We start from the raw sequence: 13,651 nt of genomic DNA, 5'->3' as shown, positions 1-13,651 counted from the left end.
CCCTATTGTTTTTCAGGTCAAAGGTCAAGGGTCAATCTACTCTGGAACATAGGAATATAATGTCCGCTCAATATCTCGAGAACCCTTTGCTTGAAAGACATCAAACTTGGCACACTGGTACATCCTAAGGAGTAGATGACCCCTATTGATTTTGAGGTCATATGGTCAAGGGTCACACTGGACATAGGAATATATTGTCCGTTCAATATCTTGAGAACCCTTTGCCTGACAGACATCAAACTTGTTACACTGGTACGTCTTCAGGAGAAGATGACCCCCTAATGATTTTGAGGTCACATGAGCAAAGGTCAAGGGTCACACTGGACATAGGAATATATTGTCCGTTCAATATCTTTAGAACCCTTTGCCTGACAGACATCAAACTTGTTACACTGGTACGTCTTCAGGAGAAGATGACCCCTAATGATTTTGAGGTCACATGAGCAAAGGTCAAGGGTCAAACTGGACATAGGAATATACTGTCGGTTCAATATCTTGAGAACCCTTTGCTTGACAGACATCAAACTTGGTACACTGGTACATCTTCAGGAGATGATACCTATTGATTTTGAGGTCACATGTTTAAGGGTCAAGGGTCAACCTGGACATTGGATTATACTGTCTGCTCAATATCTTTAGAACCCTTTGCTTGACAGACATCAAACTTTAAATAGTACACTGGTGTATATTCAGGAGAAGATGACTCCTATTGATTTTGAGGTCAAAAGTCAATAGTTAAACTGGACATAGTAATATATTGTCTTCTATATTTTAAGAATTATTTGCTTGATTGGCACATACCAAACTTGGTACACTGGTACAGCATAAGGAGTAGATGACCCCTATTGAATTTTAGGTCACATAGTCAATTCACTCTTGACATAGGAAGATATTGTCTGCTCAATATTTTGAATTGATGATAATACATGTACTATCAATTAAATGAGGTGTGTGTATAACCCTTTTCAATTTTGCACCATGGGGGGCATATGTGTTTTACAAACATCTGTTGTTTTACATTTTGTACAGAATTTGGAAGGGTAACTTGGATTAGCTAAGTGTCAATTAACACCCTTGACAGCACAGGTAAACAATAGAAATTAAAGAGGCCACTTTTGTTTTTCACACCTCCCTTTGATAATTTCCTACCTGGCCAAATGGTCAGTCAATTTGCACACCTGGACAATCTTGATCACCCTCTGGCCACAATTTTCTTGTCTTCAAAAAGTGGCCAGTATGATAAGGGTAAATTACACATGTTTGTTAACAAATTTTTGTACATGTACTTTAAAAAGTGGCCCATGTCCGGTTTTCAGGGGTGGCTGGTTTTGTAAAACTTTCTTTGTAAGGGAATGTTAAGATTTCTGCCGGTACTTTGAAAATCGGCCGATATTCAGGGAGAACCGGTTTTCTGAGGGGCCGGTTTGGATTAGTTTCACTGTACTTGCATTGATCAGCTATTGTAAATTAAAATGACCAATGAGGACAGTCTATAGAGTTATATATACATGCATAACTTGGATATAACATTGCAATCACATTGTACACGTAGATCAACGAGGAGAACAGGGTTATAGACAGATAACTTGGGTAACGTCACGATCACATTATACATCAATGAGGACTCACATTATATATCAATGAGGACTCACATTATACATCAATGAGGACTCACATTATACATCAATGAGGACTCACATTATACATCAATGAGGACTCACATTATATATCAATGAGGACTCACATTATACATCAATGAGGACTCACATTATACATCAATGAGGACTCACATTATACATCAATGAGGACTCACATTATACATCAATGAGGACTTGCAGGGTTTTACATGTACATAGTAAACGAGAATAATATTGCAAACAAAACAATCAACTTTAACTATATTGTTATAACTGGATAACATTGTGAGTAAATCGTGTATATATTTCAACAAAGACTACAGGGCTATATATAGATAACATCGGATAAATTAAATCTCATTGTCTGAGACTTAAAGCTTTACAGGAAGTTTCTATGACTAAAGGATGACCCTTATTGTTTTTTGGTTTTTTTTTTTTTTTAGATCAAAGGCCAAAGACACTGGGCCTGGATTTCTCAAAAGAAACTGAAGTCGAAACTTGATCTGAGATTTTGCTCAAATTTTGACTGCTGAAATAAAAGAAAACTCAAACTTAAGTAGCATTGAGATTTTTTCGAGAAATCCAGGACAGGTCTTTTAAAAATCCAAAGGAAAGGTTTCCAGATGTTATTTAGATACTGTTTAACTTGAGCAATTGAATTTCACAAAGGTTTCCATGACAGGGTTTGACATTAACTTTTTTGAACAGTAGACCAATCGGGCTATTCAAATGATTTTTGCTAGACCTGACCTTACATCCACTAGCCCTGACCAACTTTCCAGAAAAAATCTGATAGATTCTCCATATCTAAATACTAAATGTAAATGACAAACGTTAAGTTTGAACTAGGCTAAAATGCATTTAATTGTCTAAAAAAAAAAATTCAGTCTCGTCATTCAATTTGATGCTTTTATTTTCAAACACATTTTCAGTTTCTTTAAATTCTTACCGGCACGGAAATTCTTTAGTCCATTTAGAATAAAATGACCTCAATCTTTTTTTCAAATTTCTATTTCATAAGCCTGGCTGCTTTGTTTCTTCCCAACCTTTTTAGCTCACCTGAACCGAAGGTTCAAGTGAGCTATTCTGATCACATTTTGTCCGGCGTCCGACTGTCTGTCTGTCCGTAAACTTTTCACATTTTCGACTTCTTCTCCAGAACCACTGGGCCAATTTCAACCTAACTTGGCCAAAAGCATCCTTGGGTGAAGGGCTTTCAAGTTTGTTCAAATGAAGGGCCATGTCCCTTTCAAAGGGGAGATAATCACAAAAATGCAAAAATAGGGTGGCGTCATTTAAAAATCTTCTCAAGAACCACTGGGCCAGAAGAGCTGAAATTTCCCTGAAAGCTTCCTGACATATTGCAGATTCAAGTTTGTTCAAATCATGGCCCCCGGTGGTAGGATGGGGCCACAAGGGGGGATCAAAGTTTTACATACAAATATATAGGGAAAAACTTTAAAAATCTTCTTCTCAAGAACCACTAAGCCAGAAAAGCTGAGATTTACATGAAAGCTTCCTGACATAATGCAGATTCAAGTTTGTTCAAATCATGAGCCCCGGGGGTTGGATGGGGCCACAATAGGGGATCAAAGTTTTACATACAAATATAAAGGAAAAATCTTTAAAAATCTTCTTCTCAAGAACCACTGAGCCAGAAAAGCTGATTTTTACATGAAAACTTTCTGACATAGTGCAGATTCAAGTTTGTTCAAATCATGGCCCCTGGGGATAAGATGGGGCCCCAAGGGGGGATCAAAGTTTTACACACAAATATATAGGGAAAATTTTTAAAAATCTTCTCAAGAACCACTAAGCCAGAAAAGCTGAGATTTACATGAAAGCTTCCTGACATAATGCAGATTCAAGTTTGTTCAAATCATGGGCTCGGGGGGGGGGGGGGGGGGGGGGGGGTTGGATGGGGGGGTTGGATGGGGCCACAATAGGGGATCAAAGTTTTACATACAAATATAAAGGAAAAATCTTTAAAAATCTTTTTAAGAACCACGGAGCCAGAAAAGCTGATTTTTACATGAAAACTTTCTGACATAGTGCAGATTCAAGTTTGTTCAAATCATGGCCCCCGGGGATAAGATGGGGGCCACAAGGGGGGGATCAAAGTTTTACATACAAATATATAGGGAAAAACTTTTAAAATCTTCTTCTCAAGAACCACTAAGCCAGAAAAGCTGAGATTTACATGAAAGCTTCCTGACATAATGCAGATTCAAGTTTGTTCAAATCATGGGCTTCGGGGGTTGGATGGGGCCACAATAGGGGATCAAAGTTTTACATACAAATGTATAGTTAAAATCTTCTTCTCAAGAACCACTGAGCCAGAAAAGCTGATTTTTACATGAAAACTTTCCGACATAACGCAGATTCAAGTTTGTTCAAATCATGGCCCCCGGGGGTAGGATGGGGCCACAAGGGGGATCAAAGTTTTACATACAAATATATAGTTAAAACCTTTTTCTCAATAACCACTGAGTCAGAAAATCTGATATTTACAAGAAAACTTTCTGACATAGTGCAGATTCAAGTTTGTTCAAATCATGCCCCCCCCGGGGGTAGGATGGGGCCACAAGTGGGGGGGGGGGGGGGGGGGGGGGGTCAAAGTTTTACATACAAATATAGGAAAAAGCTTTAAAAATCTTCTTCTCAAGAACCATTGGGCCAAAGAAATTTACATGAAAGCTTTCTGACATAGTGTAGATTCAAGTTTGCAAAGGGTAGTTTGGACCATAATAGGGACTAAGGTTTTACATGCAAATATGTATGGAAAGTCTTCAGATATGGGCCAAGGTGACTCAGGTGAGCGATGTGGCCCATGGGCCTCTTGTTCTTTCTTGGGACATCTTTTGCTTTCCTTGAGGACGAGAAGTCGTATTTGAATATAGACATTCCCGCACATATGTAAACAATGAAAAATTGCTGTTTACAACGTAATTCATTAATTTGATAAACACTTTCTTATATTCAATTCAAATGAACTGTTGTTTTTTTTTAATGAAAATGAATTCAATAAATCTATTTATCCAAAACATAACTTTACACACATTAACATTGTGTAGATGTCGTAGAACATCACCTCCAACCACTACGTAATAGAACTAAAAATAGAGATTATGTCATCCTGTGGTTCAAAATTGCTCGCAAACTCTTTACATTATTTTTTGAAGGGTTTTTTTGTTTTTTGAGAATAAAATATCTTACTGTTTAAAGTAAAGTTTCCTAAATTTGTTTATTTTTTCAACACGACCAGTTGGACTAGTAAATCAACATTTTACCCGACATTACCTATCATTTAGTAGATTCGGTCGGTCGAACGTGCCTTAGTGTCAAACCCTGCATGACGTCAAGATGAATCATTTTGTTTGTTTTATAGATTAAAGGTCGCTGCATCATGTGGTGCAACCTTTTTTATGGGTGATGATATCTTAAATAGTCTTGAGTTTAAGCAATATAATGTTATATGATGAGTCTCCCTATGAGATGAGGACAACCACCAATGGTTTGGAGGTCATGAGGTCATGACTACTATCACGTTTTAGATAAAAAAAGTAAAGGTCCCTAGCTCAAATAAGGAAACAAATTGTTTTTGTGTGTTTTTTCTAATGTGATTTAGAACTGAAATCATAAATCGAGTGAACTTGCTTACATTTGTCATTAAACAGAGTACCAAAACAACAGCGATCCTAATGTAGGGAGATTCCACAGAAGAACTCCGCCCCACAAGAGGTTTGGGCAGGTGGCAGTTAACCAGCATGTGGTCATCAATCGCAGCCACTCTCCCACCCCAGACCGAAGTCATAGCTCCTCCCCAGCGTCTGACAGCAGCAACAAAGCTCAGGCTGGCAGTATCCGGCTTGGACAAACCCAGCCTTCGATGGATATTGAGAACATCAAGCGGATTGGGAACTATTACGAATGTACGATTTGTGGCTCAAGGTCCACGTCAGCAGCTGAAATGGGAAAACACTCCCAGGGGAGAAGACACAGGCTAGGAGTCGTCACCTTCGAACTGAAAAAACAAAGGTTTTAACTGAGAAAAATCAAATTAAAAACCAACTTTACAGTCATGTATTTCAGATATACATCTGAAGGGAATATTAGATATTTTCTGTATTGGTCTGTCAGTCATCATATTATAAAGTAAGCTGATGCCTCCTTCCTCTCCTCACTCCAAAACAACACTTAGAATAAACAGCCTCCCTCCCTCCATCCCCCCCCCCCCCCCCCCCCCCCAAAGGAAAGAAAAATCCATAATATAGAAAACCTTGAAGTTAGAAAACACAATTATTCAAATTTGGTAGTTGTTTCTATAGAAGAAATGAAGGGTTTATTATTGAAAAAATAGATGGGATAGCACATTTAGTATCAAATGACTAAGTTACATTGATTGCGGTCCTGTATAAAACCTATTCACAGATAGATAAGTAAGAGAACAGAAAATAGATCGGATAAAATTAAAATACAGCTGTATATATATAAAATATATCACTGAAATATATGTATTTTTTTCTCAGCAATGAAAGATAAGTGATTCCAAAAAATTATATCACTTGTTTAAATTGTAATGCTGCAAATATGCTGATTTAAAAGATGCGAGAGAACTACAGGTTCAGCTTGGAGTTCATACAATGGCTAGTAACAATGAAAAAAGACACGTATAGTCATAAATGATAAAAAGTTGGTGTTACTAGGTTTTGAGTCAGACTTTTACGTTTAAGTTGAACTTTACATTTTTTCCTCATTTTAAGGGATTATCTGATCAAAGACAGAGAGGGCATCTCCATAACATCAGACAATGCGGAATACGCTAGCGGAACGTACCACATACAGATCAAAGAAAACATTAAAAAAACAATGTTCCTGAAGGTCGAGAATCAGACTCGCGAGGCAGTGAATTTGTTACATTGTGAGATGTTGAAGAGAATGAGGGTGTTCAAACTCGATGACATGAAGAAAGTGACAGAGGGCCAGGGGATGGTGTCGTTAATCCCAGGTTTGTTTTATGAAGTAAGATTTGAACATTTTAGCATAGCTTACTGGTCCGGATTTAGCCAGCTCTTAAAACCTCTGAACTCTTGGTCTCTCAAAGTTTTTTTGGTGGTCCTGTGGACTTTGAGTTATGAAGAGTCACTTGAATGACTAATCTTCCATAGATTTTGGGGACAATTAATTTTCTCGGTAAGTTTTCGGAAGAAAATTTTTACCTGTGAACTTGCATGTGTATTTCTGTATTTAATTTGACAGTGACACATATACTTTAAAACTCATGATGAATAGTCAGTATTTACATTTAGTGTATAGAATAAAATGAATGCGATCTCTAACATCTACCTGGTATTTTGTCCTATAAAGGGAGTCATTACATCATCAAAGTCCATGCCTGTGCCAGGGGTTTGGGAACATTCCATGTTCCCATTGCTTTTCATCTGCGTCGGGCATCTGGGAAAGAATTCCACATCATTCGCTACCTAAACGCCAAGTGTGTCAGCGACTTGATAGAGGAATTGAAGCCCACTGCCCCTTATAAACCCCCAACACGAGCCGCAGAGTATCAGGAGTCCGTGGAGACCGTCCCAGGCTACAAGCCCCCTAGGTATGAGCTTAAGTAGACGTGCACAGCATACTGAGGCTGAATGTTAGCTCTAAGTTTGCTCAGGTGTACCAGTAATTCTGTAATGTCTGTAGCTAATGTGATATTTGGGGATTAAGGCTGATGGTAGCCTTCAAAATGTTTTGAATTTTGTATGCAGTTTAAAGTTACCTTTGGTAGTGATAATGGTAGAGTTACCAACATTTTACATACTGATTTTTGCAGATTACAAGTATATAGAATTCATTATCCAAAAAGGACAAGGTACGGTTTTAGCCAAATTCTGCCCGGCGTTTATGGAGGAAAATTATTTTGCGTTGCAGATATTTTCCTGTCAAATTCCTAAAAGAGTAACTTATAGTAACTCTCAAAAGCATATGGAAATCAACTCATCTACGCGCATGCGTAGTACATAATCAAATAAAGTAATGGCTTTCAGGCTATTTGTGGTGTTTTCATGGTTTTTGTATTGATAAACTTGTGAAATTGAACACCTCTTCCCTCGTCGCCCGGAATAATTTTTATATGGATTAAAAATTTACTAAATAACTTACAATTCCTCTTAGTTTCATCCCGGGCGACGATGGAAGAGGGGTTAAAATATCAGTTGAAAGATGCTAACAAATTCGCCATCGTGACGCAATTTGCGTTGATCGTGGCGGTTGAAGAGGAAACGAGAATCATTTGAGTAGTAAATATATTTTCAAATAATATATGCTCATATAGTTATTTATTTAAACACATTGACATTTAATAAAATCATAATAATAATAGAAAATCCGGATAAATTTAAGTCTATCTTACAGACCGGATGCCATTTTTGTTGTTATGACTATAGTGTAAACAGAACGGTATATAAATAGCACCAACCGACGATTCGTGAGAATTCATGTTACATACCAGGCAAGCTACATTTAAATAGTTTATATAACGATGGACGATTCTTTTAATAAATAATATATTCCTTGAAGATTCAAGCATTATTTTTTACCATTCATTTGATTAAATGGGAAACGGCATGTAACAGCAGACGACAATATCCACCTAGGTACGTACGTACATCAGTGACGTATTTAGCGCGAGTGTAACATTTTATATTTTTCAAAGACAACAATTTATTTGTCAGAAAGTTTACGATGGTTATTCACAAATATAAAATTTTAAGCACACTATCTATAAATATACACCACCGCGGTGGTCGAGCGGTTAGAGCGTTCGCCCCGCATGCGGAAGGCCCGGGGTTCGAATCCCGCCCGCGAACGACCGAAGTCGTTAAATCAGGTAGTGACATTGCTCGGCATCAAGTGTCAATGTCACGGGTCCTTGGAGATGACCTTAACACCGGATGATCGGTGTCACAATATGGCACTGGGGGTCTTTAGTGTTCTAGTATATCTGCAATAGTTACAAAACTATTTCGTTGTTTGGGGAACACTAATTCACTTTCATTTTTGAAAACACAATACAAAACCAAAAAAGTTTGTGTAGCTAAGATAGGGATTAATATACATTTCTTGCAAGGCACTTTTTACTAAGGAATATATGTTACTCATTAAAATTATTTTTAAATTGAGGTGCCTGAAAGATAATTTGCTCCATATGTGTTACTCGTATTACTATATGTATTTTAATTTACAATGATTGAAATAGATTATAGGCGCATATATCTTCTTTTTTTTTAAAGGGGGGGGGGGGGTGACTTCTCGAAAACATTGACAAACACAAAAATAGGGATTTTGGTAGCATTGGAGTGGGTTGATTACATGTATCCAATGTAGCACTTACAATTACATTTCATCTATCGTTCTCTACTACTATAAAATGCAGTCCGGGGGAGGGGGGTTACACAAAGCGAATACACAACATATGGGTAGATCTATATATAAATATAATATTGAGACTTGCAGTATTGAGCATTCCGTCAAAATTTTATTTTTTTCTCCATTCGAGATAAATATACGATGTATGTATATACTTGCATAATGAGAAAATGCAGTTTAGATTTGAATGGTTTTCTTTTATCATGGGGCAGGGGTTGGTTAGCAAGTCTTAAGTTTTATTTCTCTTGTATAAACTATCGAATGATTTTTGTATTTTACAACTTTTAAGAGGGTTTCTTTGAGCAAAAGTGGATACAATGACACTAAATTGCGCAAACCAAGTGTTGGGGTGTACCAGCTTTGTATCGCTCAGTTGTACAGTACCGAACACATTGACGATTTTTTGTGGAGAAGCCTGATAGTGGTGAGTGAGAGTGTGTGTGAATATGTGCATAAGAGACGGTCTGTTTGAGGCATGGTATATTTGAGAGAGAGAGAGAGAGAGAGAGAGAGAGAGAGAGAGAGAGAGAGAGAAGAGAGAGAGTTTGACTTAAAAAGTTTTTCATGTTTTGTTTGTTTATTTTACGTCCTTTCGAGAACTTTTCTCTCAAATTGAGAAATCATCAGCTGTATGTGACGTACCACATATAAAACCTATGATTAGCATTTAAGGCTATAGCATTGATTTTTTTTAACGTGCCAATACCTGTTGTGACACAGGGCCTCCTTTTTTAAGGTCACGAAAAGTTGAAGATATCGAATAGTGATGAATTCGAATTTGCGTAATTTCTATAAAGAATACAAAATAAAGAGTAGGGCAAACACGGACCCCTGGACACAGTCGAGGTGGCATCAGGTGCCTATCTGAAAGACCCGTGATTCTCACTTTTGTTGAGCGTTTGTCGAAGAGCACATGTATGTCAACGTCTCAGGTTCGACGTGGCATGTCATGAGCAGGGTTCGAACACACTATACCTCCCGGTTACGAAGCGAATGCCCTACCACTGATAACCGTAACCGTTTCATAATTATCTTCCCTTTGAAGTTGTGTTTCTAGTTTCTCAGAAACACTGCGTTTTTTCCTGAGTATACCCATGAAATGACATTTTGCTCCAACTTAATACCACGCATATAATATTGAGAATATACATATATGGAATATTGCGTATGCCAATTAAAAACAAATACCGATGAATTCTATTGTGTTCCGATTCGTGAAGAATTACATTGGTGATAACCCAAACTTCGCATAAAATTCAGTGATTTGAATTTGAGCTGCCTTTGATGTCATAATTTTTTTTTTCCGAATGCAGGCGAGACTCTAACAAATATAAAAAAAATCTTAAAATTCGCCAAGTTGGAGACAGAAATAAGAAATCACTGTTACCAGTATATAAATGTTTCTTTAATTAATTTGGTGTTCAAACCATTATATTTCTGCACCAGAAAAGCTTTCCGCGAATACCTGCAGTTTTTGCCCCTGTGCGGCATATCTGATGTGGTTTCAATTTCCATTTAATACCCATTCAAATCAGTACAAAAACCAATAATTTCGCATTTATTAAGAATTAATACTTCTATGTGTGTTTTCCTACTCAAAACATCGCTTGGGGAGAACTCTCGTATATTACGTCAAAATTAACGTCAAATTTAGTGACGTCGTCAGGTTAATATAAAGTTTTCCGTTGAATATATTACAGCTACTATGGTAGATAAAGAATAACAATGGTCATTTTCATAAATGGCACACTCTCAAATACCAGATTTAGTATTTTGGTGAATTTCCTTGACAGGGCAGATTTTGGCTAAAACCGTACCTTGTCCTTTAATTCAATTGAAGTTAGCAATATATACTACTCATCAACTTTTGCTATGATGTTGCTAACTGTTTTAATTTAAATGATAGTTTTAATTACTTGTGTGCAAGATATGATGACCAAATAGAATGCCTTATAAATACAATGTACAAGTATTTGTTACTTTATGAAAATCTGGAATTGAATATTTATTAGGTTGACAGAGGATAACCTGCATCGATCCATACCCCTGAGGAGTTACCAGATAAGTAGTCAAATGAAAACAATGATCAAGAAGAAGCTCAAGACCTCAGAATGTACCAATCAGGCCGAGAAACTAGAAATGACAGCCACCAGGTGACATGATTATTTCTTTTAATACACTACAGTAGAATCTTTTCTTTTTGTCAGGTTATACATGTAAATTAATGATTTCAATGGGAACATTCGTAAAGAGTTGTTACTCTTGTTCGTGGAAGACTAAGATTCATTGGTATGTCCATACCACGAAAACAACAAAAAATACTCGCACCTCCCTGTGAAAATGAAAACAACAAAAAATACTCGCACCTCCCTGTGAAAATGAAAACAACAAAAAATACTCTTGCCTCCTGGTGAAAATGAAAACAACAAAAAATACAAGCACATCCCTGCGAAAATGAAAACAACAAAAAATACACACACCTCCCTGTGAAAATGACAACAATATATAAATATTGCATGTAGTTGAGGGTAACATTGAAAATTTTCACCCCGAGAAAACCATTGTCAACCGAGGCGCAGCCGAGGTTGACAATGGTTTCTCAAGGGGTGAAAATTTCAATGTTACCCTCAACTACATGCAATATTTGTTTTATTACACTGAATGTTATGTAAACTGGAAAGCAGAAAAACTTGCATCTGTTGACATTTGATCAATCACTGTCTTGCGATATTTCGTATTTCGATGCGGGTACTTGCGTTTATTACAAACGACGTCGTCTAGCAATCTACGGCGAACCGTACGCGCATAAATTTGACGCATGTGATAATTTTTTATAATATCACCCATTGTCAAGTACTGTTACCCGTTGCTAGATACTATCTCCCTGGGGCGCGTGTTTTCTGTTCTCAGAGGGTAGCAATATGTTTTTTCAAATGCTTCTCGACCAATCAGGTTCGAGTATTTTACATGAAAGTATAATAACAAAAAATATGCACACTTTCCTGTGAAAATTAATGACTTTACAGTATGATCCTATAGGTTTAGGAGATGATGTTTTCCAACCAATTTTACAGTAATTACTTGTTTGTTAATGAATGTGATTATTATTAAAGGTATCTATTAGCAACATAACTTTCATCATGCAAAGTAGTAAATGCAATCACTGTTTATATTGAAACAGAAATGTTTTCTATATGAGAGAAGTGAATTTTGGTTTATGTGATGCAAATTGTTTTCTACAGAAAAATTCTGAAAAATCCCTTGAGTAAGAATACATACCAGAAGAGATTCAGTATATTGATGAATGTAGAGGAGTTACAAATGCAAGCAGACATCCGCCAATACGACATGCCAGATGCTCCGATGAAGAAATGTCTACACAATAAACGATTACTGATGCTGGAGGTACGACACGATAAAATACTGCTATGTCATCTTCATATGAGAAAACCCTGTACACCATGCCATAAGTCTAGTTATATTTGCTCAAGATGAATATTTTAAAGTTTTATCGAATTTTCAAATACAGTATACACTGTATTGGTTATTTTACTTAATAGTGAAATGCATGTAAGCAATTCATTTTTTAAAAAATTATACCGTATTCATTTTTAGGGAGATGATATTTTAATGAATAGTGAATACATTTTTTGAAAACTTGGATAAAAAAATGACTTGTACAACTTTTTAAAAATTAAAGTTGATAATTCGGGCATTGATATTCTGTTGTATAATTAATTGGTGTGATATAAATTGTAACGAAGACATAAACCATGTTGTTTTCAGAAGGCAAGCACCTATGTTTCGAGAACAATGATCCCGAGTTGTTTTAATATGAAACAACATGTTATTGTTAGTGTGCATCTTTATGTATTTATGTTCACTACATTTGTTTTAACAATTAGTACACGATTTCTGTCAGACTGGAATTGTGCTGACTTATGTACAGGTGTTTGTGTTTTGTATAGGTGAATACAAACATTGCTAATCATGCCAAAATACCATAGATCTTCACAGTGTATTTTTCATGGAAAAGACTTTCTATGTCATCTTATTGTCAAAATGTTGATTTGCAAAGTTTGATATACAAAGATGCAATATATAGAATTTGACCCAATTTCTCAAAATGTGAATCTGCAAAATATTTCCAGATTTCCATTGAATTAGGAAGTGCATTGTACAGTCCTTCAGCATGTAAACTTAAATTGACATTTAATTAATTTTTTAATTTTTTACTTAAAATCAAGGTTAGAATTGCTATGGTGGAGACTGTTGATGTCTTTGGGAAAAATAAATCAGGTTAACTTGAATAAGCCATATATCTAAGAATTGAAGAAAAGAATAAATTTGTCACTTTCTATTGAAAGGTGCCAGGGTTGGCTGAGAACAGGCCCTCAGTCCTAAAAGGTGATCAACTGTATGTCCGCAAATGTGGTAATGGTCAGAAAGAATACGAGGGCTATGTCCACGAGGTTCAGCAGAAGGAGGTGGCTCTGGGATTTCATGACAGGTACAAATCCATGGCAACATAGATCAGAAACTGCTTGTTTTACTGGGCATTTGGGCTGAATTTCAAATCAAATATGGTT

The 13,651-nt window shown here is 36.5% G+C and overlaps 1 protein-coding gene across 2 annotated transcripts in view; it reads left to right on the top strand.

Annotated features, from left to right (window-relative positions):
* LOC125654314 (putative helicase MOV-10) overlaps nt 1-13,651 on the top strand; it is a 42,891-nt gene that overhangs the window by 6,728 nt on the left and 22,512 nt on the right. For both annotated transcript variants that reach the window (XM_056144700.1, XM_056144699.1), the window contains 6 exons: nt 5,315-5,675; nt 6,401-6,645; nt 7,005-7,245; nt 11,075-11,215; nt 12,305-12,467; nt 13,430-13,572. In XM_056144700.1, coding sequence (XP_056000675.1) covers nt 5,315-5,675; nt 6,401-6,645; nt 7,005-7,245; nt 11,075-11,215; nt 12,305-12,467; nt 13,430-13,572 — 1,294 coding nt within the window. The remainder of the gene's footprint in view (nt 1-5,314; nt 5,676-6,400; nt 6,646-7,004; nt 7,246-11,074; nt 11,216-12,304; nt 12,468-13,429; nt 13,573-13,651) is intronic.

Source organism: Ostrea edulis, chromosome 7 (genome assembly GCF_947568905.1).
Source record: "Ostrea edulis chromosome 7, xbOstEdul1.1, whole genome shotgun sequence".
Classification (NCBI taxonomy): domain Eukaryota; kingdom Metazoa; phylum Mollusca; class Bivalvia; order Ostreida; family Ostreidae; genus Ostrea; species Ostrea edulis.
The sequence above is the reverse complement of the archived record's forward strand: the minus strand, read 5'-3'. Positions and strand labels throughout refer to the sequence as shown.